The 27,381-nt window shown below is 39.0% G+C and overlaps 2 protein-coding genes across 9 annotated transcripts in view; both read right to left on the bottom strand.

Annotated features, from left to right (window-relative positions):
- Positions 1-11,030, bottom strand: part of ECT2L (epithelial cell transforming 2 like) — a 72,713-nt gene extending 61,683 nt beyond the window's left edge. For all 5 annotated transcript variants that reach the window (XM_073894002.1, XM_073894003.1, XM_073894004.1 and 2 more), the window contains exons 1-3: positions 10,923-11,030; positions 1,835-1,961; positions 546-658 (exon numbers count right to left, since the gene is read on the bottom strand). In XM_073894002.1, the coding sequence (XP_073750103.1) occupies positions 546-658; positions 1,835-1,936 (215 nt within the window). In that variant the 5' untranslated portion in view covers positions 1,937-1,961; positions 10,923-11,030. The remainder of the gene's footprint in view (positions 1-545; positions 659-1,834; positions 1,962-10,922) is intronic.
- A 2,064-nt stretch (positions 11,031-13,094) lies between these two features.
- Positions 13,095-25,208, bottom strand: CCDC28A (coiled-coil domain containing 28A). Of its 4 annotated transcripts, none has more exons than XM_025866031.2 (7): positions 24,954-25,208; positions 23,023-23,222; positions 22,175-22,338; positions 19,319-19,473; positions 17,471-17,493; positions 16,296-16,343; positions 13,683-13,741 (listed from the first exon to the last, which is right to left on the bottom strand). In XM_025866031.2, exons 1-6 carry the CDS (start codon positions 25,206-25,208, stop codon positions 16,334-16,336), a joined length of 807 nt encoding a protein of 268 aa, XP_025721816.1. In that variant the 3' UTR covers positions 13,683-13,741; positions 16,296-16,333. The 4 variants fall into 4 exon arrangements, 3 of the variants coding, with proteins under 3 accessions (XP_025721802.1, XP_025721816.1, XP_025721809.1); XR_003206724.2 differs by having other exon boundaries at positions 13,723-13,741; positions 15,911-16,343; XM_025866017.2 differs by lacking the exons at positions 13,683-13,741; positions 16,296-16,343 and adding an exon at positions 13,095-13,662.
- Between the last annotated feature and the right edge of the window lie 2,173 nt (positions 25,209-27,381).

The raw sequence follows: 27,381 nt of genomic DNA, 5'->3' as shown, positions 1-27,381 counted from the left end.
ACACCATTTCTGCTGGAGTATTTGAAAGCAAATGACAGACACTCTAGGAGGCCACGGTAAGAATAAGAACAAGGACCCGTTGGCAACCATGGCCACCGTCAATCGAGTCTTGTGCATATTCCTAAATGTTGCTACCATGGTCATTCCTTGGGTATTTTTCAGATCCATCCATTCGTGTAACAATTATTTATGGACTGCCTATGTGCCAGATGTCTACTTGAACTATACTGTCCATCCGTCTGATAGTTCTGAGGAGAAGCCAGTATTCTAAGGGAATGTTAAAAATTCACTGGCTAAAGCTTCTGAGTTTTGCAAAAACCAAACATCCCACTGTGGTAGGAAGGTGTTAGAGCCCCCAAGGTTCCATTTCATCCTCAAGGAGAAAGCAGCACTAGAAGATTCTGTTCATAAACCTTAAAATACCAATTGTTTTATTTGTTCCTTCTGGGGGGGAGGGGTGAAACCCTAGAATGTTATATAAACATTTTACTATATTTTATTTCCTTTAAGAACCAATGATAATTGCATCCTTAGGCTACATTTACCTTAACTGTGATTTGCTGCATCGTAAAAAAATCGTAAATAAGAATTCTTGACGTTGCTTGCTGGTCCAGAGGTCAAACCAATGACTTATAAGAGCAACTCTTTCCTGAAAGAGCTGTAAGGGGGAGAAAATATCATTTTCCTGTAGAGTTCAGTCTATTCTTAGTTGCTAACCAATCCTTTGGCAATCTCGCAACCTCACAGCTAATATTTGCACAGCACGTTACAGTTCACAAAGCACTTTTCACTACGTAGGAGGGGTCTCTTCCCTCAGCTTAAGGTGCTTTTATCTGGGGAGAGAGACAAGCCCAGGCTTGTTAGGTGGGCTGGTGGGAAAGGCTGGCCAGGGGATATGATTACAGTGGGGCCTTAGGAGGGCCCCTTTGGAAAACAAAGAGGTAATGAATCCTGGCTCTTGTTTCTACCTAAACGAATGTGGCCTGGGGAAACAGATTCCAAACATTTCATCTTGAAAACACATACAGGCTACACTTGAATTGTGAAAACAGGACCATTTGAAGTAGGTATGATTTTACTAACCCACGGTCCTACACCTTCATAGTTCCCACCAAAACCAAAGTCAATAAATATTGCTAAGTAGCCATTGTTAGATGCATCTCTAAGGAAGAGATACACCAAGGACCAGGGTCCCCCCAAACCTGGGTTTCAGTCCAGCGTTGCTCAGATGACATATACAAACCCACTGGCTTTCTTACTGGGTCAGGCTTGAGGCCCAGCCTGGCTAGTGTCCTTCCCTTGGGAACAGGCCTGAACCACGCAAGTGCTGTGGGCCTTCTCCATTAAGGGCTGGCAGAGCTGCCTAAGCCTAAGCCATTCAATGACTACTTCCTGACTACATTTCAAAAGAGTGGGCATCCCCAGGCCATCAAACTGAACTGTTGGCATGGGAAGGAAGAGAGGGTTAAAGAAATATGCAGAGAATTAATTACACATTAATACTCTCCACACCAAGCATTACCAAAAGCACCTCCCCTTGTCTCCTCCCCCAGTATACTGTGTGTTCTGGAGCCTTCTATTGTCCCTGGAGGTACAGAGGAAAAGGGAGGCAGACCTTGAGTCTCCCCATAAAGTAGGAGTTGGAGACTGGGGTGAGAAGAGACTGTTTGGGGGGCAGACAAGTGCTGGTTTATTTTTGTTGGAAGTGACTCCAAAACTAAATTCTTTAGAGGTTTCATTGTTGTTGTGTTATATGGCAACATGAGACCCAATATATCACAGTAAAATTGACCTTACAAATTAAACTTGTTTTGTTCTAGAGCATGTAATTTACCTGTCTATTTAATGACTTGTTGCTGAAAGGTGTCCAGGCACTGAATCTTGTGTGGAAGCACTCCATTTCCAAGGTTTTTCTAGAAGAATCCCCAGCTGACATCTCAGCAAATTATTTTCTTCCAGCCCTAAGAAGTATAGGTTCATTTCAATAGATGCTTAATGAAGATCACCTAGAAACATCCAGTATATTAGTGTTGTCCTTATAGGAATTATCTAATTGCAGCCATTCATTTACATCTCTATATTTATAGAGATAAAATTATAGCAAATCATATATATACATCTCCGTGGAGGATAATCCACACAAATATGCACAAGGAGTTCATGAACTCCAAGTCATTGCAATTTACTCTGTTCTCATCTGTTTGCACCCAAATATGAATCTAAACCAGAGTTGTGTTTCACTTTGCTGGGAAAATGACTCAGAAATTGGAACAATTCTTTACCAGCCAGGAATACTGATTTTTTTCTTCCCCGGAAAGCAATATTCTGAAGGGCTTAAAAAGGGCACTCCACCTACCTATCTTTTTAGGACACAAAGAGGACATAGAGAACAAACTTAGGCTGATGTATTAGTCATCCATTGCTGTGTAACAAATGACCCCAAAATTTAATAGCACAAAACAAAAAAACCTTATTATCTTGGAGTTCCCGTGGGTCAGGAATCTATGCACAGCATAGTGGAGTACCTAGTCAGTCTGCTAGGGCTGCCATAACTAAATATCACAAACTGAGTGCCTTGAACCACAAAAATTTATTTTCTCACAATTCTGGAAGCTAGAAGTCTGAGATCAAGGTGCTGTCAGGGCTGGTGTCTAATGGGACCGCTCGGCCTGGCCTGTCCACAACCACCTTCTCTCTGGGTTCTTACAAGGCCTTTCTTCTGTGCACAAACCAGGTGGGATGGGCGGGGGGTAGAGAGAGAGATCTTTGGTGTCTCTTCCTCTCCTTATAAAAATACCAGTCCTATTGGATTGAGCTCCCACCCTTATAACCTCACTTAACCTTCATTACCTCTTTATAGCCTCTGCCTCCAAATATAGTTACACTGGAGGTTAGGGATTCAACATGAAATTTGGGGGGGGGACCCAATTAAGGCCATAACAGGTATCAGGGTTTCTCATAAGGCTGCAGTCAAGACGTTGGCTAGGACTCCAAGCTCATTTGAAGGATCTGAAGCTCTTTCATGTGGTTGTTAGCAGAATTCAGTTGCTCGTGGTTTTAACCAAAGGATGTTGATAAAGTGAAGATGTGTGACTTCTGGGCCTAGGCCTTAAGAAAATTTGCAGTTTGTCTTTTTGTATTCTTAGGATGTAGCAGCCATGTAAATAAGCATGGGCTAGATTATAGCATAATGAGAGACCATATGGAGAAACAGAGGTTGAGCCAGCCCAAAGCTGTTTCAGCCAACCCAGTCAAAGCACCAGATGTGTGAATGACGCCATCTTAGGTATTCTGTTCCAACTGAGCTCCCAAGTGACTACAACCATATGAATGACCCAGACTATAACAGGCAGCAGAAGAAATGTCCAGGGGAGGCCAGAAAACCCACAGAATCATGAAAAATAATGATTTCTGTTTCAAGCTACCTAGAATTTTTTATCCAGCACAGACCGACAGAGCCATGTGCCGGTGAGCATCCAGAATAGTCACATACAGCTGGTGAAAATGCAAATTGGTGTAAGTACTTTGAAAAATGGTTTGGCATTATTTGCTAAAGTTGAACATGTGCATACAATTGACTCAACAGAAAAACATGAACATGTGGACCAAATATATCCACAAGCACATTCACAGTTACATTGGATAGCTCTAAACTGGAAACAGTGCAATCATTCACCAGCAGCCGAATAGATAAATATATTGTCATATATCCATGTGCTAGAATGCTGGATATCAATGAACAATCTGCCACTACACACAACAATATGTGTGAATCACACACATAAGACATTAAACAAAGAAGCTGGAAATAACAGACTACATTTTATATGGTTTAATTTATACAAAGTTCTACATGACAGTGTTAGAAGTCAAGATAGTAGTTACCCTTGGGAAGGAAAGAGAGGGTATGACTGGAGGGACATGAGACGTGACTCTGGGGTAGGGGTCCTGATCTAGCAGTAGGAACCCAGGAGAGTTCACTTTACAATTCATTGAGTTCTACACTTATGATTTGCATATTTTTCTACATCTTCTATTTTGATCAAGAAGCTTTAAAAAAGAATATCATTTATTGGAGTACCTGGGTAGCTCAATCACTTGAGCATCCAACTCTTGATTTTGGCTCAGGTCATGATCTCAGTGTTGTGAGATCGAGCCCTGCCTTGGCTCTGTGCTGGGCATGGAGCTTGCTTAAGATTCTCTCTCTCTCTCTCTCTCTCTCTCTCTGCCCCTCCCCCCAAACTCGCTCTTGCTCTCTCAAAAGAAGATATCACTTATAAAACACCAAACGCTATTAAGTATCTAGAAAAACAAATAAAAGTACAAACTTTATGAGTAAAATTATAAAATTTGGGGGGGCCTGGGTGGCTCAGCTGGCTAAGCACAACACTTGATTTCAGCTCAGCCAAATATATTAGTCATCTCAGGGTCGTGAGTTCAAGAACCAACCCCTACTTAAAAAAAAAAAAAGTCAAAAAAGAAAATTATAAAATTTTCTTTAAGAACATTTCTAAAGAACCTAAATAAATGGAGAGATATGTTTTATTCATGAATTAGAGAATTAAGAAGAATGAAGAGATTAATTTCCTCAAACAGATCCACTAATTCAATGCAATTTTAATTAAAAAAAATCCTAAGAGATATTGCGGTATGTGTGTGTAACTTGAAAAGCTGATTCTAAGATATTTATGGAAGTTTAAAGGGCCAAAAATAGTCAAGTCAGTCTGGAAGAACCAGGGAGGGAGATGTGTTTCTAGATATAAAAACTCACTATAAAGCTGGAACGACAACATGACGTGGCATTACTATGAAGACAAATATCTAATCCGGGGGAACAGAAGAAAGTCCAAAACAGACTCTTGTATACATGGGTACTTGTTAGAGGATAAGTCAAAGAAGAGATGGATTTTTCCATTTATAGAAAACAGAGCATCTGTTTAAAAAAAGAAATTGGACCCCTTTCCCACACTGTACATACACACATCAACTATCTGAGGGCTTTTTATATATAAAATCAATTACACATGGTTTGTGAATCCCCAGAAGATAAAATTAACAACAATGTATGTTGTCGGAGAGACAAGATTTTGGATCATCCTAAGTGGGAAAATAATCACTTCAGCAGTGTTAGCCATCTCAGGAGGCTATGTCCATTACCGGAGATATTAAAACACAAATTGGATGACCACTTGTCGGTGAAATTCTAGCTGGGATTCCAGCATCAGAAATGTCTCAGTTTCCAAGCGATCCTCTGTTGCTATAAATTCCAAGAAGAGAGAGAACAATGTGGCCCAGAGTAGCTGAAGAAATTTTATGGTGGAGCCAGAAGATTTTGAGAATAAGACAAACATTTGCAGGTCCTCTATTCTTACCATACTCGAGAGAGATGAAAGCGTGTTTTAAAAATGAATATGTTGGAAAGGCATGTACCAGATTAGGAACTATTTTATTTTATTTTTAAGATTTTATTTATTTATTTGAGAGAGAGAGAGAGAGAGCAGGGGGAGGGGCAGACGGAGAGGGAGAGAGAGAATCTCAAGCAGACTCTCCGCTGAGGGGGGAGCCTGACCCAGGGCTCGATCCCACAACCCTGAGATCGTGAGCCGAAATCAAGAGTTGGATGCTTAACCAACTTAGGCACCCAGGGACCCCAGAATAATTTTGGAAATATTACAAAGAGTTGCATGACAACACTAAATTTTGATCCCTGCTCTGGCTGTCCTTTCCTCTAAGTGAAGCTTTACAAATAATTTAGCCTCTGAGCCTCAGTTTCCTCATGTGTAAAGCAAAGCAGTGAAATGCTGTGCCTTGGCAAACTACAGTATAATAATGTGTTGTTCAGATAAAAACCTCATGGCAATGTGGGAAATTAAATACCTCCTTCTGAATCAACATTAAATCAAAACAAATCCTTAGTTTCCTAAGATGCCCAGCTGTTGTTATGTGAAATCCCTCCAAGAGCCAACATAAGGAGTTTTGATTTAGCAAGTTCTTAAAAGTGTTATTATCCTCTGTGTTAAAGGATTACTGAGTTACATAGTGAGCTGAACATTACAGAAAGAATAGTCACTATCTCTGCTGGCGGGCTTAAATATCCGAGTACAGTACGTCATGTAGGGATGGAAGAGATAGAGATAGGGGTATAAATTTCCATGGGATTATTTGCGTTCTTCTAAGATGTCAATTTTGCTGATTAGTTATTCAACCCAGGGAGAAATGGCATGTTGGCAAGCGCAACTTCTTTAAATTGAATGATTTTTTTTCATATTCCAGCATTTTATATTTCTCTAAACAGTAGCTCCATAAAATATTAATAGACACTTCCCAGAAAAACAGGATGCATGGTTAAATATGCTTGGGAAATGACTGATTGAACAAAATTAAACAAGTTTCTTTTTTATAAGATGTTTTGGAAACCTTAATATGTTGATACTCATTGTGAATCTCTAAGAGGAGGAAATAATAAGCAGCATTCCCCTTGTTCAGTCTTATAGGAGCCTATCATAATGTGTATTGGCTATGTGATATGGTTATCATGGTGGTTATCTAATGCTGTGTAACAAAGAGTCCCAAAACTTAGTGGCTTAAAATAACAAACATTTATTATTTCACAGTTTCTGTGTCAGGAGTCAAGGCATGGCTTGACTGGGTCCTTTGGCTCACAGTCTGACAACCAACTTTCAGTTGGGGTTATAGTCATCTAAAAGCTGGACTGGGGAAGGATCCACTTCAAGGCTCATGTAGGTGGTTGTTGGCAAGATTCAGTTCCCACAGACTACTGGAACAGGATCTCAGTTCCTTGCAGGCTGTTGGCTGGAGGATTCCCTCCCATGTGAGCTTCATACCTTATTAGCTTATAAAATGGCAGCCGGTTTCCACCCAGGTGAACAAGTGAAATGGCAAGACAGGGCAGGCAAGATGGAAGTTGGACTCTTTGTGTAACATAATCTCAGAAGCATTACACCATCACTTTTTGATTAGTCAGAACATAGGTCAGCAAATGTGGTTGGCAGCCCATATTCAGCCTGCCAACCACTTTTGTAAATAATTGGAATACAGCTAATCACATTTATTTACATATTGTGTATAGTTACTTTTACACTGTAACAGGAAGAATTGAGTAATTAGGGAGAGACCATATAGCCCACAAAGCCAAAAATATTTACTACCTGACGCTTTACAGAAAAAGTTTGGCAACCCCTGCATTAGAAACAAGTCTAGCCCTCACTCAAGGGGAGGGGATTCACAAGGGCATGGATATCAGGAAGCTGGGGTCATTGGGAGCCATTTTAGAACCTGCCTACCGCATAATGCCTGCATTGATTTGGCACTTGGCAAGTATTTGTTGAATGAGTAGATGAATAATTGTTCACATCCCCTAATTTTCCAAATTCAAGGACTGAAAAGCAAGTTACAAGCTAAGAAAAAGCCAGATTCCTTCACTGATTATTAGGATTTGACATCTGTGTCACAACTGTGACAATTATCAACTTGTGTAGATCTTATTAGTGATTTCCATCATGATGTTAAGTGAGGTAAATGGTAAAATAACCTTAGAACTGAATTAATATGTATATCTGACAGATTATTCTTTCACAACATCAGCAAATTGGAGGAAAGGGAAGTATTTTAGGGTGCTCATTTGGAATGTGAATTCTGGGGCAAGAATACTTCTTGTGAATTATGTTTACAATATGGTGGTCCCCAATATCTTCTATTACCAAGAGCAACTCAAAACCTAAGTGTACAAAACCAAATTCTCATCCATTCTTCATCTTTTCCCTGTGCCCCTTCTCCAAGAGCCAAAATACTATACCATGAAGTTCTTCCTTGATCATTTAGGATTTCTCTTGTTCTTACACAAAGCAGTGAGTCACACCTAGAAAAGTAAAGGTCCAGCCGCTGCCTTGCTTATGGCCCAGGTGTCCATTGAATTGAGGCCCCAGTGTGGGTGACACCAACTGGATGCCTCTTTCTTACATGACCCTGGAAAACAAGGGCTCTAAATGTTTCTGAAGTGTGTTGCAAGAAGGGAATGAAATAGGAGACCCCAATCTGTGGTTCTTCTCATTTAGAACTAGATCTATTGCTAATAGAACTAGATTTAACATACATACCATTACAAAATCAAAGTGGGGAGGGAGCCACGTAATAAATGCTGTACCTCTCTTAATTTGTGTTTGAGTGTTTACTCTGACCTGCACTGTGCTAGTAAATCTCTTCCCCACACACTAGCTCCTTCACTCCTCATCTTCACCCTGGGAGTTAGATTACAGAGGAGAAAAGCAGGCTAAAGAAAATCATCTGAGGTCAGACAGGGAATAATTAGTTACCAAGTTTAAAAATTATGCTGGATCTTCCCTAAAGAGTAAGTGTAACTTAAATTGGATGTATGACTGCTATGGGTTAATTTGGAAATACGATTTCTTTTGCATGGTTGACCATACCACTGGCTGTTGATGAGGAAATCAACAACTGACACTAGCTCTTCTTTGCTTAGCAAAAAAAAAAGGGGGGGGGGGGGGGGGTGGGCGAGGTGGGGAGGAGCCTGTTGTGCAACAACCAAAAGCAGATTAAGGGTTGAGATGGCTGGGCAATTGCCAGTCCACAGAGAGAGCTAAATTGTCACTGGGATAAAGCAGAATCTTACTGCCATTAACTGTTTCCTCAGGTGATTTCTTACACAGGTGGAGACACGTAAATTAGGCTAGTCCTGCTCCACTGTAGGAGACAAAACGACTTGAAAGGAAATTAGAAACAAAACACATTGTTCCCTGCCACAGAGGTACCTACATTTGTGTTCTCTTATGATCCACACATGCAAGTTGTACCATGATTCATTTATTCTCTACAGTTTAATCCCTTAAGCATGTTCTATATTTTCAACATTTCAGAGTCTATGCAAAGTCACTTAAACTTTTAAAATATGTACCTGACAATTACTTCCCTGAGAAACTTTTAGATTCTATGCACTTTTTAAAAATTCTATTATGTTAGTCACCATACAGTACATCATTAGTTTTTGATGCAGTGATCCACGATCCATTGTTTGCGTATAACACCCAGTGCTCCATGCAGTACGTGCCCTCTTTAATACCCATCACCAGGCTAACCCATCCTCCCGCCCCCTCCCCTCTAGAACCCTCAGTTTGTTTCTCAGAGTCCATCGTCTCTCATGGTTCCTCTCCCCCTCTGATTTCCCCCCCTTCATTTTTCCCTTCCTTCTCCTAATGTCCTCCATGTAATTCCTTATGTTCCACAAATAAGTGAAACCATATGATAATTGACTTTCTCTGCTTGACTTATTTCACTTAGCATCATCTCCTCCAGTCCCATCCATGTTGATGTAAAAGTTGGGTATTCATCCTTTCTGATGGCTGAGTCATATTCCTTTGTATATATGGACCACATCTTCTTTATTCATTCATCTGTTGAAGGGCATCTTGGCTCTTTCCACAGTTTGGCTATTGTGGACATTGCTGCTATGAACATTGGGTGCATATGGCCCTTCTTTTCACTACACTGAAAAAAAATTCTATAAAAAGTCTTCCTCTTGCAGTATGAAGAAGGAATAAACTACTAGGAATGAAGGAAGAAACCCCAGTTTAACCCCTTACGTATGCCTCTCAAGAGTTATCTGGGACTAGCTTGTGTCTGCTTGAGATTCTCTCTTTTTCAAATAAATAAATCAATACGATCTTTATAAAAAAGTTATCTGGCTCTAAAGATTGCAAAAAAGAACCAGAGTACAAGAAAAATTTGTGTGATTAGTGAAAAACAGAAATAAAAGACTATTCCCGATAAGTTAAATGTCTGTATTCAGGACATGTAGAAACATGACTTATTTTGAACATGAACTGGTCTATAATTTTTTTTAATGCACAAATAAGTAATGGATAGTGAAAGTGATGGCATGTTTTGAGGAAATCTGCACTATTGATAGCACAAGAGGTGTTAAGAAATGCCATGTTTGTGAGCCCAAACTGGACGTGATCAAATGCTGGATTGGCTGACTGATAAGTAAATCTAAAACTATAAAATTAGAGCTGCAACAAGAAGCAACTATTTAAACTCGTTCAGGAGAAATAAACAGTTACGGCTGTTCTAAAACTTTCAAGTCCCTAATCTCTACTTTCTCCTTCTGAAATAAGTTTTAGAGCATGAATTTTGAGGTTCCCCAGGTGCACAAATGTCAAGATGGGCCTGAAAACAGTGGCCTGGGCTGTGCTGAACTTTTGATACGGATGATGTCAGGATATTCTGTTCTGATATTTATGGCAAGAATTATTAAGCGCAGCATGAGTACTTTTAAAAAGAAAAAATATAAGTATCATGTCTTTAATTATTTGTTCTGTTCATCAAATCTTAGCATAGTACTAATTCCTAGAACGACACAATTCTAACCAGGGCCCGTATTCACAGCAGGTCTGTTATTTCCCCTTCACGCCCCGCGCCCCCCTTTCCGCCCCACGCCCCACTCCCCACTCCCCACTCCCCACACCGCTGGGACTCCATGGTAGGAAAGAGGGTGAGAACTGGCAGAAAGAGGGAAGGACTTGTTGTGAGCCAGTCTGGGGTCGAATGAAAATCCGTGTTTTCCAAAGTGCTCAATAACTTGACTTCATTTCTATCCCTAATGAATGCTCTGGAGGAGGTTCAGTTGCCTTGCCACCGCCCAACTCAAACCTACGCAGAATGATTTTGTTTCTCCGCAGAGCCACAGCAGGGTTTTCCGGATAATTGTGGGGCTGCGGAGGTTCTCAAGGTCATGGGGCGGGGGGGGGGGGGGGGGGGGGCGGCACCGCCCCCCCCCGCGCGGCTTAGGGTCTTCCAGGGGTTGCGTGGGGAAGCTAAGCCGGCCGGGGCGCTCTGCCCATGGGGTCCCAAGCAAAAGATGCGCGGCCCAGAAGCAACGGCTTTACCTCCCGGAGGTGGCCGAGGGACCGAGCCTGGAGCCGCTGCCTCCTCTTTGGACCGCGGAGTGAAAAGCAGGGGCTTGAGCACGTGGCCGCAGCGGGGCGCGGTCTCCATGGGGACGTACAACACCCCCCTCCCCTCCCGCCCAACCCGGTGCGTCAGCGCCTGCGGGCCCGGGACTGCTGGACCCGCGTGCGCCTCCCCCGCCTTCCCCGCGGCAGGACCCAGCAGCCGGGCTCCCGCGAGGTTGGGGTCCCGGCTCCTTCGCCGTCCCCCCGGGAGCCTAGGGTGGGACCCCTGAGGGCTTTGAGCAGAGGGGCCGACGCCAGGCAGCGGGACCCCAACCAAGAGGAGATGGGACACTGAAGCTAGCAATATTAAAGGCCTGTGATGGGAAAGGTGGGGTTTATCTTCAGCAAATCCTCAGACTATTTTGATACTTACTAACAATTTTAGCGTTCTACAGGAGGAACCAAAATCAAAGTAAACAAGTTTAAGGGATCTGGAAGTAACACAAAAAAGGGATAAATGGTTTGCTCTGCTAGAATTTTTTTTTTAATCATCGGTAATTAAAATTTGTCTACAAGGAATATATAACATCTACATAATAAATAAATTTTATTCTAAAAGTTTTTTTTTTTTTAAGATTTTATTTGTTTGAGAGAGAGAGAGTGCAGGAGCAGAGGGAGAGGGAAAAGCGGACTCCCCCCTGAGCAGGGAGCCGATGCGGGGCTTGATCCCAGGACGCTGGGATCATGACCTGAGCTGAAGGCAGATGCTTAACCGACTGAGCCACCAAGGCGTCCCTATTCTAAAGGTTTTATTTTAATCCAGGCACTTTTTTTTTCTGTTGCCTTTAATATGTTTAAGTTGTGTGAAAGGGTACAAATGAGATAACTAAAGTTTTATTACCTGAGGCTCACATGGGGCCCCTTGACACAAAGGACAAATGAACCAAATGAATAAACAACGTCAATCTGATGCTCTGTCACTAATCCACAGGAAACAGCTTTTGCTTTACTCTGTCTCAGGACCCATCCAAGAAAAACATGCCACATGGCAAAATTTCCTTTTGCTCTGTCGGGTCCTAGAATGCTAGTTTCCCCACCCTGGAATCCCTGTCCTCTCAACCCAAGTGAAAAGTTTAGACGATTGTATTTAATGTTCTGCTAATTTTCTCATTTTTAAAAGGGGTATCAAAAAGACCCATTAGATAAGTTGGCCAAAATTCTTGGAACTCAGAATGCCAAAAATTACTAAAATCGAGATTTATATCTTTCAGTGGGTTTCACCCTCCCACCAAATTAGATGCTTGTTTCTCTATCCTGGAAACAAGGAAGAAGCATGGGCCTCTTCTAAAATGTGAAGGCAACTGAGGTATGGTTGAATAAACAAAATGTGGCATATCCACACAATGGGATATGATCTGGTCATGAAAATGAATGAAGTACTGAGCCATGCTACAACATGGATAAACCCTGAAACCTTGAAAATATTAAGTAAAAGAAGCCAATCATAAAAAATCATGTGTGATTCCATTTATATGAAATGTCCAGAATGGGCAAACCCATAGACAGCAAGTAGATTACTGGTTGCCAATGGCTGGGGGGCTTGAGAAATGGGGAGTGACTGCCCATGTTTTTCTTTTTGGAAAGATGGAAGTGATGAAAATGTTCTACAGATTATGGTGACAGGTGCACAACTGTGAATCCAGTAAAACCACTGAGCTGTACACTTTAAAAGGTGTATTTTATGTGGTATGAGTTAATTATTTCAAAATAAGCTATGTAAAATGGGAAATTAAACTGTTTGCTGTACATTGTTGGTGTTAGCTGTTGTGATAAGCAATTTATACACTTCTCCTTTCTCCTCATAATCACTATGACTATGAGCTGGTTATTAATTTCATTTTCTGGATGAAAACCAGAAGTTAAACCCAAAGAAGTAAATGTGCATGAATAGAAAGCTAAGGGGCAGGATGGGGATTCAAATCAAGGTCTGACTTTAAAGCCCATGTTCTTTTCATGACGACACCAACACTGAAATGTGCACAAGGTGCAAAATCTGGAAGAAAATTACAGAACCCCCAATTTTATAAACACTGTACTTTTGAGGACTGAACTCTTGTATTCCCAGATTGAAGACTACAGGTTTCTTCAAAATGAAACAATAAAGACTAATTTAAAACAATCACTTTATTAAAAATAGCAAATTTCACAAACACTCATTTACCAATTTGTTGGCACTGGCCATTGGAAAACACACCAGTGTGTGTAATGATTGTCTAACGTAAACTGAAGCAGGGCTGCCACAAAAAGCCTGTGCATCATCAACTTATAACCAACATGGGAATAAGTTTGGTGAGCTCAGGAAGGATAAACCTTCAGCCCTATTAATAACATTTTGCACAATGCATTTCAAGTATAACCCCTGTAAGGCAACAATAGAAAGCATAGCAGCACAACTTCTACATCGCATTTCCTGATTAAGCCTTCAACAAGGCCTAGGCTCCAGTTATGGCAAATAACAGCAAGGCAAATTTACTAAAAGCAGGAGTGAAAACAATCATCACACTGGCACTTTAATTACTTTATTCCTTATTGTGGAAGATGATTCTGCTACTGGACTCAGCTGGAAAAGTAAGGAATGCTGCTTGTCTTCAAGCCACAAGAATGCGACCGCATGTCATTTTAGCTGGTAGAAGTATTTGGAACATCTTGGGCATCTGCCAAATGTAGTTTTTGTCTGAGTTCATCAGTTAAGAAGATTTTCATTCTGTAATGAGTACTTCTTTTAAATCATGGGAAATTACACTCAGGAGGAGCTAAAAGAGAGGTATTAAAATAAAGGAAATATGTTTAAAGGGAAAGTGCCTATGTCACTGAGAAACCTGGATGTGATAAGACAATTTTTAGATATAGTGAAGTAGTTATACCATATCCAGAATTTGAAGGCTTAAAAACAGTCACTAAATCAAGATTATGTTTCAGGTTCTAATAGAACACAGAATTATTTTAATGTGGTAAGAACGATTTTCATGGTAAGGAACTGGTGAGAGGCAAATATGAAAACTTACCAGATTAAAAAACAATCATTTGAGAGGACACCACTTTATCATCCTTGGGAAAACAATTTCTTTGTAAGAGTCAAAAATAGAATCATCATAGGTCTAAAACTTTTCTTACAGTCCTCTGAGTTATTCTTTTTTTAAACAAGATTTTATTCATTTATTTGTCAGAGAGTGACAAAAGCAGGGGGAGTGGCAGGCAGAGGGAGAAGCAGGCTTCCCGCTGAGCAAGGAGCCCGATGCGGGACTCGACCCCAGGACCCTGGGATCATGACCTGAACCAAAGGCAGATGCTCAACCGACTGAGCCACCCAGGGGTCCCCCTCTAAATTATTCTTTAAGAAGATTGTAAACAGGATGGAATTCCTGTTTAAGTTGTGTGAAAGGGTACAAATAAGATAAACTAAAGTTTTATTACCTGAGGCCCACGTGGGGCCCCTTGACACAAAGGACAAATGAACCAAATGAATAAACAAGGTAAATCTTATTGGTCAATAAGGTCAATATTATTCCCTTTCCTTCTTATCATCATTGCCTTTCATTTTCCTTTTTCATCTCTCTGTATGATCCACCTGCTATCCATTTTTTCAAGACCCAATTCAAACAATGCTATGGATACACTGAGAACAACTAAATGCTAGCAATACACATACAGCAGAGGTTGCTAAAATATAGACACGAGTATTGCCATCAAAGACACTGTTGTCCAGTTGGAAAGCTGAGATTTAACATATACAAAAATCAACAGATAATGAAGTAGAATGCTAGTTCAAAGTACAAATAAAATGCTTTATGGAAGTGGTCAGCTTTGGTGTTATTTGATAAGGGAAAGGGGGAGGCCAGAGCAACTCTAGGTAGGAAGTACAACCTGAACAAAGGCATTAAGATGAGCATGAACATGATGTGTTCTTAGACATCCAGAGAACCAGCTTAGTGGCAATGAAAAATAATGAAAAATACAAGAGGATATGTAGGTTGAGATCATACTACTGAGAGCCTTTAGAAAGTCTGACATGGGGGTGCCTGGGTGGCTCAGTCGTTAAGCATTTGCCTTCAGCTCCGGTCGTGATCCCAGAGTCCTGGGATCGAGGCCCGCATCGGGCTCCTTGCTCTGCGGGAAGCCTGCTTCTCCCTCTCCCACTCCCCCTGCCTGTGTTCCTTCTCTCACTGTGTCTCTCTCTGTCAAATAAATAAATAAAATGTTAAAAAAAAGAAAGTCTGACATGGTAAAAAACTTGGTCTGAAATAGGAATGGCAAGATGAGAGTGGTATTTTTAGGAAGAATAATTTAGTGGTATTGTCTAAAGTCTACAGCAGCACTGTCCAAAAGAAATATAATGCACATCATAGATACAATTTTTAAAATATATTTAATTTACACTAATATATCAAAAAACTATCATTTCAGCATATAATCATTATAAAAATATTGAGATATTTTACATTCTTTTTTCCATATTAAACCTTTGAAATCAGGTATACAAATTATAGTTCTAGCACATTCCAATCCATATTAGTTGCATTTCATGTGCTCAGTAGCTACATGGTTAGTGGCTGCCATATTAGTGCAGCTCTAGGGCTGGAACAGAAGACATTTGAAAGGTTATGGAATAAAGTTATGAGGATAAGGAATAAAGGAAGAATAAAAGGCAGAGCTGATGATGCCTGACAACTAACTGTAATTAAGAAATGGCAAATAATTTCCTGCCCACGTTCAGGCTCAATGGCAGATAGTGCCATGACTGAGTAGCAATGTCTGCTATAGTCACAGAAGGAATTTAAATAATCTTGGAGACTGAAATAACAGGGGCAACTGATGACAGAGAGGGAAGTTGGGAGGGAAAGTCTGAATACAGAGAGAACAATTGTTACAAATGAGGAAACTAGAGTTGCCAAACTTTTGCTCAAGGTTACACACATGCTTACCACGATTTGAAACCAAGCAATTCAAAGCCCATGCTCTTGTATTCTATCATGTAATCTTGTTCAACCGTGGTGATTGGATCAAGCAAAGTGGTAAGATAAATAAACTTAAATGTTTAACAAAAACTCAGAGGATAGGAGATACTGATGTGTCATACACACAGAAAGAATATAAAGCATAGAATATAAAGCTCAGAATAGATATAAGGAAAAGAAAAAAGAACTAGGAACTACTAAGAGAAGCCTCGTAGTTAACTCATATCTAATCCTCAAATTTAAGTCCTTCCTGGCAATGATATTTACGTTAATGTCTCTTACAGTTTATGTGGCTTCTCAAAACCCTATTTTCTTCATCTGTAAAATGATAAGTATAATACCACCTACTTACAAGGGTAGGACCAAATACGAAAATGCATGTAAAGCCCTTCATAAAATACTTGGCAAGTAGTAAGGACTCAAATAAGATTAATGGTTGTTATTACTAGATTTGTATATACCTCTCTATTTCTTCATTGTTGCTACTGCATAACTTAGCAATTAATAATAGTATATGTTATTAACAATAATAGTAATTTATATATATATATATATTCTACAGTTTGGAAAATTTCATGTACACATCATTACATGTAGCAATTACCCCATATTACAGAGGACACTCTGAGATGTTAAACAATTTACCCAAAGTTAATTATCAAAACCAAATTTCAAAAATCAAATCTCTTGACTCTACAACCAGTATCCTTTTTAGTATCCCATTATTTAGTCCAAAGGGACTAAACTCTCAAATTAAATTATTTTATAGGCAGGATCATTTCTTATTGTTCTTATAATCTCACACTATACCTAGGACCATGTCCAAAAATGCATTTTGAAAAGTTCCTGAAATAATTGCTCCAAACTGAAATGTCAAAACCTGGATATTTTACATGTGCCTTGGTGATTTCCTTTAAGCTAATCCTATAATACACTTTATATGCATCTAAAGTGTTCTATGTAATGATAGTAAAAAAAATTTTTTTAAAGATTTTATTTATTTGACAGAGAGAGACACAGCGAGAGAGGGAACACAAGCAGGGGGAGTGGGAGAGGGAGAAGCAGACTCCCTGCTGAGCAGGGAGCCTGATGCGGGGCTCGATCCCAAGACCCTGGGATCATGACCTGAGCCGAAGGCAGACACTTAATGACTGAGCTACCCAGGTGCCCCTGTAATGATAGTAAATTAAGTATGGCATTTTATGTCTGCATATCCAACTGCTATTTAACTTAAAGAATGCAAGATTCAAAATTTCTATGGCAATAGCCTAATCCTCAATTCTCCTGATTAATTTTTTTAAAAATTGTTTTAAAAATCCAAAAACAATACAAAGCAAGGCAGAACAAGCCAGAAACACAAAATGGGGGGCAGCATACAAAACAACTAAAAGTTCCATTTGGAAACCAAAGGGGAAGAGAAATGGCCCCCGTAAATAAGAGTAGGTGTCTTTGTTCACTTGATCGAGCTATTCACCAGAAGTTACAATTTGTAAACTTTTCACTGTTGATATTAGGCCAAAAGGATACATGGAAGAATTCAGTTCTTCTAACTGTAACACAAAGAAACAAATTTAATTTTAATTTTTTTAAGAAAAATATCTTAAGTAGATAATTGTTTACACATTTTAAAATAAACTATTTTTCATTTAAGCTTTCTTAAATGAAAAAGTAAAATATTGAAAAAACTTTCCAAAAATATCCAGGCTGGGAAATTCACTTACACAAAATAATTATAAAGTAACTTTAGCATTTATTAAACACAAATATGAGAAGAGACTGAAACCAGATAATAAAAAACGGAGTTTTATAAGGATTCTTTAAAACCATGAATAATTGTAATCATCTTTATTAATAGTTTTAAAAAAGTTGCCATTTTAATGATTAAAATCTTTGGATTACAAAAAGATTTCACATTTCATTGAGTTTTCAGGATGAGGTAGAATTAATCACACCTATTTTACAGAGGAAAAAATCAAAATTACAGAAATGTTAACTAAATTGACAAAGTTATACAGATATAACCAGAATGCAAACCCCAGACTAAACGAAGGCTTTCTGGTTTCAAATTCAGTGTTCTCACCATACCATAATCATTTTCCTAAATGTACTGCAAAATAAGCTTGCACTTATTTATTAAGAGGGACTAGTAAAAGGAAATACTGGCAAGACTGAACACAGTAGATGTGAAATAAAATACACAGGCTTGAAACTTTAAAAGTATGGGCATATCATTTGCCACACATTTACTTATTCAAAGGATAAAGAGAAGCAACAGAAATGAAACCTTTTTGTCATTAGTGAATATGGAAACTATTCTGAAACTAAAGTACCAATTTTTCTTTATGTTTAAAGAGGCAAATTTCATTAACACCTTTCAGTTTAATAATCATACCCCGTGGTGTTATAGATGGGATTATGTCCTCCCAAAACTCATACGTTTTAGTCCTAATCCTTCATACCTCAGAATGTGAGTGTATTTGGAGACAGGGTCTTACAAAGATGCAGTAAGTTAAAATGAGGTCATTAGGGAGGGCCCTAATCCTGTATGATTGCTGTCTTTACCAGAAGAGGAAATTTGGACATGGGCACCCACTCATACAAGGTGAATACCATGTAAAGATGAAGATGGATGGCCATCTACAAGCCTAGAGAGAGGCCTCAGGAGAAACCAACCCTGATGACATCTTGATCTTCATCTTTGGGCTTCCAGAACTGTGAATAAACTTCAGGTGTAGCCTGTCTATAGCACTCTGTTATGGCAGCTTTAGCAAGCTAATACACATAGCAATGTACTAAATTACTTTAAATACCAAATACAGTTCTGTATTTAGAAATAAGTAACCATCTGAGTGAATAACACAAAATGTATTAGTCATGTCATGATCTTCTATATATTAAGATCTTATCATCTATGTACAGAAGTGGGGAATCTTTCACTTTTAGATTTGCCAGCATTCTCAGAATATATGCTTAGATGTAAATATGGCAATTTCTTTGAAATACATTTCTTTAAAAAAAAAGTAGAATACAACATGTGTGAAACTTGAAAATACTACACTAAGTGAAAGAACCCAGTCATAAGAGGCCACATAGTGTGTGATTCTCTTTATATGAAATATCCAGAATAGGCAAATCCATACAGATGGACAGTAGATTAGTGGCTGCTAAGGGACGAAGAGAAGGGAGAATTAAGAGGTATAGGGTTTCTTTTGTGGGTGATGAACATGTTCTGGAATTAGACAGTGGTGATATCTGCAAAACACTGTGAATGTACCAAAAACCACTAAACGGTATACTTTAAAATGATTAAAATGATGAACTTTCTTTCAATAAAAAATTTTTATGAAAGGAATAAAGAAAAAGAATTACACTCACGTCAGACAGAAGCCTGTCCAGATTGGAGTCACTGGCTGTTTTTCTCTTATCCTCAGGAAGTTCCTCTAACTCCCCATAGAGCTCCAAATTCAAGCGAGCTAATTTCTCCTGCATTCCCCGAACATGTTCCATCTGTTCAATGGAACATTCATTTCCTGAGGGAACATCCCAGAACGTTAATGAAGATTAGGACAGTTCAAACTAACTGCCTTGAGGAAAAACTTTTAAATTCAAGGTGCTCACAAGAAATTAGCTTTCTTTCTGTTGTAAATTGCATTGTTAATAACTCAATGTTTTCTGTGTATAATCACAAATCAAATCCTGTTTTCACAGGAAAACAATGATAATCTAAGAAATGACTGTGGGCACTAAGAAAGTCAGATAGGAAAGTTTTCTGTAAAAAACAAAATCATCAGGGCACTTGGCTGGCTCAGTCGGTGCAGCCTGCCACTCTTGGTCTCACGGTTAGGAGTACAAGACCCATGGTGGGGGTGGACATTGCTTGAAAGTAAAATCTTTTAAAAATTAAAAACAAAACAAAACCCCCAAAACCAAAAATCATCCCTTAGGAAAAGAAAATTCTTTTTTTCAGTAGTAATATCATTTCTAGAAGCAATAGCATCATCTAATCATGTTCAATTTGACAACTGCCATTTGAACTGAGTGACCTAACATTTTATAATAATAAGTGAACTTGAGAGTCCTATAAGAATGTGAACCATGAATCATTTTTGCCACCAATTATATATGCCTCCTTTAAGAAATATAAACGAAAATATTTATGATGAATGTTATGATACATGAGAAACCGTGTAATATTTCCAGTTGTATACTCATTACTGCAAGACAGCTTAATTGCTAAAGGACAGGTCTTACATTATTTATTGACCAGAGTTCTCTGAGGTGGCATTATCTGCTCAGGGTAGCTAATATATACACAGTACATGATAAATTACATATTTTCATACAGATAAGTACAGCCTCTACAACCTCTTTTTTTTTTTAAGATTTATTTTTTTAAGTAATTTCTATACCCAACGTGGAGCTTGAACCCACAACCCTGGGTACAAGAGCCACACACTCCACTGACTGAGCCAGCCAGGTGCCCCTTGTCTCTATAACCTCTTGATACTAAAATATTTTTCTAAAAAACCTTGGTTTTCTCAAAGGTATACTACAGCTCAGCTAAAGTTGAAGTATCTTGAATCAATTAGAATTTATGTAAATTATAATTTCCTCCAGCTAGCTCTGTATCTTCATAAATCAACAATATTAAATTATGTTGACTACTGATAATTTTGAAGCTAGTTACAGCTCTTTAAAAGTCATCCTTTCCTCACAGAAAATATCTCGTATTTCCTTTGTTTTTCAACAATTAGTAGTAATCTGGAAGGTCAAGTGGAAGAAAATGTGTGTGTGTATGTGTGTGTGTGTGTACATATGTATATACTGGCAGACATATAAATGTATCAATATACAACATATATATATAGAGAGAGAAAAGGTGGGGGACAACATAAGAGTAGAAATATAAAGAAGCAGAAATCATAAGGGATCCAGGTGATCTAACATGAGAACAGAAGCTCCAAAAGGATAAAAAGGAACAGATGGAGGAGAAATCAATTAACAATAGAAAAAAATGTTCCTTCAGATGAAAATGAGTCGGTAGATATGAAGGACTCACTGATTCCCAGGAAAGATTAATGAGAAGAGTTAAAGAAAAAAACTTTCAAACATGGACCCTTCTAGTTTCATCAGCAATTTATGAAAGAACTCTTCTCTGAATTCCACCAGTAATAGGTATTACCAGTCTTTTAATTTTGCCGGTCTGTTCGTATGAGGTAATATTTCTTTTATTACTATTGCATGTGTGTTTGTTAAGCAGTTGAATTGCTCTTTTCAGGGGCTTTACCCAGTTTTATATGTGGTTATTTACCCTTGTGTTGGTGGTCGAGGCTTCAAAAAACCAGCAAGTATGTTGATGACATTTATGCATTTGTGTGAGATTCTGTATGTACGCATTCAATAATTTTCAAATTGCTTTATAAAAAATACAGGACATAATTTTATCAGGTAAGACTTATAAAGTAAGTTGCAATCTGAATACAAAAACTCTGACTATATACTTTGTGAACTCATATCTAAAAATATCTACTTGTTTTAATATAACAATCAGTTAACTGTTCTCTATCTTCATGGAAGAACAAGAAAATTGGATTCTTTTAAATTCAAAAGTAAGGAATGGTGGGTAAGAATTAAGTTTAGGCTTAAAAGGTAAAGAAAAATGATCTTGAGACTTTCCCAAACTAAAACATTAAGTCTAAAATATTTAACTGATGAAGAATATTCCTTTTATTTGTTACTTTTAGGATAGTTATTCCATAATAGTAATCCTACTTTAACATTTCAACCAACCTTCCCTTCTTAAAAAAACTTTTTCCTGGAGCCTGAGTGGCTCAGTTGGCTAAACGTCTGACTCTTGATTTTGGCTCAGGTCCTCATCTCAGGGTTGTGAGATCGAGCCCTGCATGGGGCTCCATGTTGGGCATGGAGCCTGCTGAAGATTCTCTCTCTCCCTCTCCCTCTGTCCTTCCCACCTCTCTCTCTCTCTCTCTCTCTCTCTCTCAAAAATAAATAAATAAATAAATAAATAAATAACCCTTTTTCCTGAAATTTTAGAAAACAAATTATAATCCTTGACAAATGAAATCTAGGATGATTGTATTTTATGCCTCTGGACTTTTTTTTTTTTAATAAAAGAAAATGATACTTTTAAAATGAATGGCAAAACAAATTCAGAAAACAGGATGCAAACATCTTGAAGAGAAAAACAAAGGGGAAATATCTATGGCTTGCCGAACGCTTGAAGTTTTCCAGAGTGGAAATCATTCAAAAGGCTGAGAAGCCCTCTCTCCATCTCCTGAACGTCTGAGACATCGGTGAGGAAAGAGTGCTGAATGGGAGCTGGTTGTGCACCTTTTCCTTCTCCACCCTGGGGTCTGGTCTTTTCTTTCATCACTCTGCAAAGATGATGCAATAAAAACATTAACTGCATACGATTATCTTTTAAAAAGTGAGAATTATACATATATATAATATATATATTATCTTGCTTTCCAAATATCTTAATAGTACAGAATACTCACATACATGTAGCAGTATTATATATCACATTTAAATTTGTTGCTCCTGTTTCCTTTAGAGCCTCAAGAATAATGATGTTCACCAAATATTAATAACATGTAGTTCTAGGTGGTAGGATTTTAATGTTTTAACTTTCTTCTTTGAACTTTTCCTGTGTTTGAATTTTTACAATAAATACAAATCATTTCTATGACAACAATGAAGCCACCCTTTTTTAAAAAAATAAAATTAACAAAGCACTCTCAGCTTAGTTAAAAAAAAAAAAAAAACCTGTATATTTTGTTCCCTTTTCTGGCTAGTGCATCAACAGTGTCCATAAGTTTTCTCATTCTATTTTAATAGGAGACAAAGTAAGGGCCTTCAAACCGATCATTCATTCTGCATGTTCTAATCCCTACACACTGTTACCTTCATAACGTTTTTTCTAAATCACATATAATATGTGCCTCAACTGTTTTAAAAGTTAAGCCAAGAGAAAAAAAGTGTTACAAGAATTACTGGATTTAGTATTTACTTTGATAGCATGTTGCTGTGATAATATGAAAGAAAAAAAAATTCACCTTTTTAACTTTGGTCGCTGTGAAGTTGACTGTGATGCAGGATTTGAAAACCCTGTGCTTTTACTAACTGGAATGGCATTTTTTTTGGCATTAACAACCTGAGTAGAGTGGACACTGAAAGACTTAGGACTCCTCCTCTTCACTTTCCGCTCCTCCATTGTTCTAAGTTCCCTATTGCACCAAGGCCAGCTTCCTGTGACCTAAGGAAATACAGCAAAATTATACATACATGCTAGAATATACAAAAATGAAAGAGGTTTAAAGACCCATTTCATAGGCTGATAGCAATATATCAAGAATTTATTCACTCATCCCACAAATATTTACTCTATTCCACCTGCCAGGCACTATTCTGGATATTGGGAAGAAGGTAGTGAACATGACAAAGTTCCTGTCCTCAAAAAGCCTACATTATAGAAGGGGAACAATACATAAAAATATGAACAAAATAGCCATGTGATATTCTCAGCCTGACTCAAGCTCTAGGTGGTCTTTAGATCTCCCTGCTTAAATTTATTCTTAGAAGAACCAACTAGATTCAAACAGATGTATAACTGAAAGGGGTATCTGCATTTTAACTAATAACTAGAAATCTTATTTCAACCACCATGCAGAAACTCAGTCTCTGCCTAAGGATAAAACTGATCCTAGGTCCTTGATCAATTTAAGTTCTATAAAATTAAATTTGTTTCATGACTATTTTGAATATACTTTCTCTACCTATTTCCAAGGATACACGAAAATGTATTATATATGTTTAGGTTTGCTAGTATCAAAAAAGTTACACTATGAAGTTCCAGCTGGCCCTTCCATAGAGAACACAGGTCCAATATTCCCCCCTTCCTTCATGTATTGATCAGCTTTATTTTCCTAAGAGCCATCTATCAAAAAATACCCTTCTACATTTTCTTTTTACTTATGCACACTATTAAATTCTTAATTATATTGTTTTCCGTATCATGAGATGAGAAATTTACATGGCTATTTACCTCATCAGACTGTAAAGTGCCTTAGCAGTATTAGCCCTTTCTGTGTACATTGTGTGGAATCTAACCATGCTATGACCATTCCAAAAGATTCAAATCCACTGATTACACTCCTAACATAATTGAGAATTTTAATGAAAACAGATTTTTTGCCCTTATCTAAACTTGGTGCCACTAGCACTGGAATTTAAACCATTTCAGCTCAGTTGACTCAGGCTGACTCTAGACAATCACAACTGGAACTATGATACTTCCAGAGAAGAAAAGGTTTTAAAGGAAAGGCTGTAATGACCAGTCTTTAATCCTAGATACCAAGTGTAAATTCATTCAAATCCTGGCTAACAATTTTTCCTTTAGTAACAGAACAGACATTTTGGCATTGTTTCAGCATGCAACACAAATTAAATGGAATTTTAATAAGCAACTGAATAGAGACAATGGGTATCAGTTCTCCAAAGAGGTAAGGATCTGTATAAACTTGTGTTACACATAAACACATTAACCTTCGAATTTAGTGATGCTAATGAACATTTGGTGATATAAGAAAAAGAAAAAAAAACCCCTAGGAAGTAAAGTAATGCAAATAAACCAACAGTGGCTTAAACTATGATGTATTGAAGGGCCAAGGCCCGAAATTTATCCGTTTTTGGAAGGCAAATCACTGCCACAAGAGAACCGAAATCTTTCCTGTCACGTAGCAAGGAAGCTTTTAAAGAAGGCCTTCGCAGACTGCTCATAGTTACTCACACACTTGGTTTTGACTGCCAGGAACCTACAGCCTCCAAACAGGACCACTAGGAGCCCCTCTTGACTTCACCTCATTCCCTCTCCCCAATCAGCCGACACGGTGACCCTTCAGCTCTCCGAATTCAGCAATGGCCAGAGCGGGTGGTGGAAGGGGCCTAACAGGGACACTGCGGGAGCGCTTTTCCTTCCACTTCATACCTGAGGAAGGAGAAGATCGGGGTCCTGTTCCTCAACCTGCAAAGACCCCGGAGCCTCCGAAGCCGCCGCCGCAGCTGCAGCCGCCGACGCTACTGCTGCAGCTTGAGCCGGGGTCACATCCCGGCCCCAGGTCCTCCACAGCTCCTTTTGTTTACGGAAGTGATGTGAGGAGGCGGAGCCTCCGTGCCCCTGGCTGGAGCCTCGCCTCTTCCTGGCCCGCCAGTGCGGCTCCCGTCTCCGCCCTTGGTATCTCATTGCTTCCACTCTCCTGCCCTCAACTGTACTTTAGGCGGACCATGGAAAGGGAGACTCATAGTTGGGCTTTTATTTTGGGTTCTGTGGCCCAGACGCACAGAGCGCTAAGGGATGGCAGTAGAGGCAGGAACGGGAAACTCAGGGCCCTTTCCGGAAGCTGCCCCGCCCCCTGGGTGAGTGTCAGTTCCCACGCACTACAATTCCCAGCATGCTATTCGAGCAAGCCCGGAGGTGGAACCGGAGTGTCGCCATAGCAACTGAATCAACTACCTCGCCGGGACGTCTCAAGGTAAACCAACTTTAGCTTGGAAGGCAGCGTGGAAAACCGCGATTCTGTCTAGCGACCCGGCCAAGCCCCTAAATGAGATTTTATTACTATTAAAAGCTACTCTGTTCAGGCCCTAGGCATACGTTATCTCTCACCCTCACTATAGTTGTACGAGGTAGGTGTTAATAATCCCCGTTTTAGAGACGAGGACTCTTGACACTCGGAAAGGCTTAATAAATCCACCTCTGTCTGTCACCAAGACAGTTCTTCCATTATACATATTTCTTCTGGAGAAGGAATTGTGGGTTGTGAGAGATGGACTATCCTAAATGAGGGGAGAAATCCATGTTTCATTCCCTAGTCTGGATATTATTTACCGTGTGGTGTTAGAGTTGGGGAGGTTTTAGGTTTGTAGATCTTTAGAGACTCTGGATAGTTTTAGGTTTATAGATCTTGTAGATAGTACCACATATTTCTCCTGAATTTGCTACTGAGGAAACTGTATCTAGAGACTGATATCAATATATCAATGCTAGAGAGGCAGAGTAAAGGAGAAGCCAAGTATTCTAGTTTGGGATGTTTTGCCACCACCACTCCCTCCATTTTTAAAAATTTGGAAATGTTTTTTTTTTTTTTTTTTTTTTAAAGATTTTATTTATTTATTTGAGAGAGAGAGAATGAGAGACAGAGAGCACGAGAGGGAAGAGGGTCAGAGGGAGAAGCAGACTCCCTGCCGAGCAGGGAGCCCGATGTGGGACTCGATCCCGGGACTCCAGGATCATGACCTGAGCCGAAGGCAGTTGCTTAACCAACTGAGCCACCCAGGCGCCCCTGGAAATGTTTTAAAAAGAAAAACAGAATGAACATTCATGTATACCATCAGAATGGTAAGATGTTATATTTTGTCCTTTTATATTTTTAAATGAAAGAAATAGAACATTACAGAATAAGTGGGTGCCCCTATTCCCTGTACCACTCTACTTCCCTTCTGAGAGGCAACTATGATCTTAAATTTGATAAGCAGCTTGTTAATCTAGGTTTGCTTTCACTATTACTATGTGTTTATAAGCAATATATAGAATGACTGGGCTTTTGAAGTTTTACACGAATATTTTGTGTATTGATCTACAGCGTGGCTTTTTCATTCAACTCTGTTTTTGAGATCTATCCACATCGATACATATGGCTAGACTTCATTTGTTTTGGCTATAGAGTATTCTGTCAAATAAGTTTCCCACACATTATTTGGGAATTCCTCTAGTGATGGATAAATTTAGTTTGTTTCCCATTTCTCACCATTACAAACAGTGTTGTAGGGTACAATCTTCTCGGTATCTTTTCTCAATGTATCTTAACTAATCTCTGAATTATTTTATCTGTATGAGCAGAGCTTGCAAACTGGTGATTCACATGCTATTCTAATTTTTTTCAGATTGGTTGCTAACAGTTAAAATGGAAGGAATACAATAAATGGATGTCTTCTCATTCATTTGGCATTCTAATCATAATGGGAAGATCTGAGCACACTAGATCGGCACTGTAACCTGGCATCAATAGGTCAAGCTGCCAAGTGACTCTTTCCTTTGGATCATTTCAATTGCTTTCTAGTTTTTCTCTAAGTCCTTCTGCCTTTAGTATTCATCTGAAGTCTCTGGTATTTACATTTGCAACCCCTAATATAATGTAGGGACACAAGAAGATATCCATACAAATGTACATATTTCAGGTCTTCAGAGTTCTGTATGAGTCCCTTTTTTGGCCAGAGACTGTTGTAGGAGGTCAGAGGGCATCTATGAACCAGATGGATAAAAGCCCTATCGTGAGATATGAGGAATTCTTAATCTCAGGAAACAAACTGAGTGTTACTGGAGTGGTTGGGGGTGGGAGGGATGGGGTGGCTGGGTG

This window comes from Callorhinus ursinus, unplaced genomic scaffold, assembly GCF_003265705.2.
Source record: "Callorhinus ursinus isolate GAN/ISIS: 27379988/994484 unplaced genomic scaffold, GSC_fseal_2.0 scaffold6, whole genome shotgun sequence".
Taxonomy (NCBI): Eukaryota; Metazoa; Chordata; class Mammalia; order Carnivora; family Otariidae; genus Callorhinus; species Callorhinus ursinus.
This window is presented reverse-complemented; position numbering and strand designations above follow the sequence as displayed.

What these genes read in the sequence shown, in the direction of transcription:
- CCDC28A (XM_025866017.2), bottom strand. Translation starts at nt 25,208, where the DNA reads ATGAGATACCAAGGGCGGAGACGGGAGCCGCACTGGCGGGCCAGGAAG. An exon ending in TGGACAGGCTTCTGTCTGAC is followed by an intron (nt 17,494 to 19,318) that starts GTGAGTGTAATT and finishes TTTGTGTTACAG; the next exon opens with TTAGAAGAACTGAATTCTTC. An exon ending in GAAGAACTGAATTCTTCCAT is followed by an intron (nt 13,663 to 17,470) that starts GTATCCTTTTGG and finishes TGATGAACTCAG; the next exon opens with ACAAAAACTACATTTGGCAG.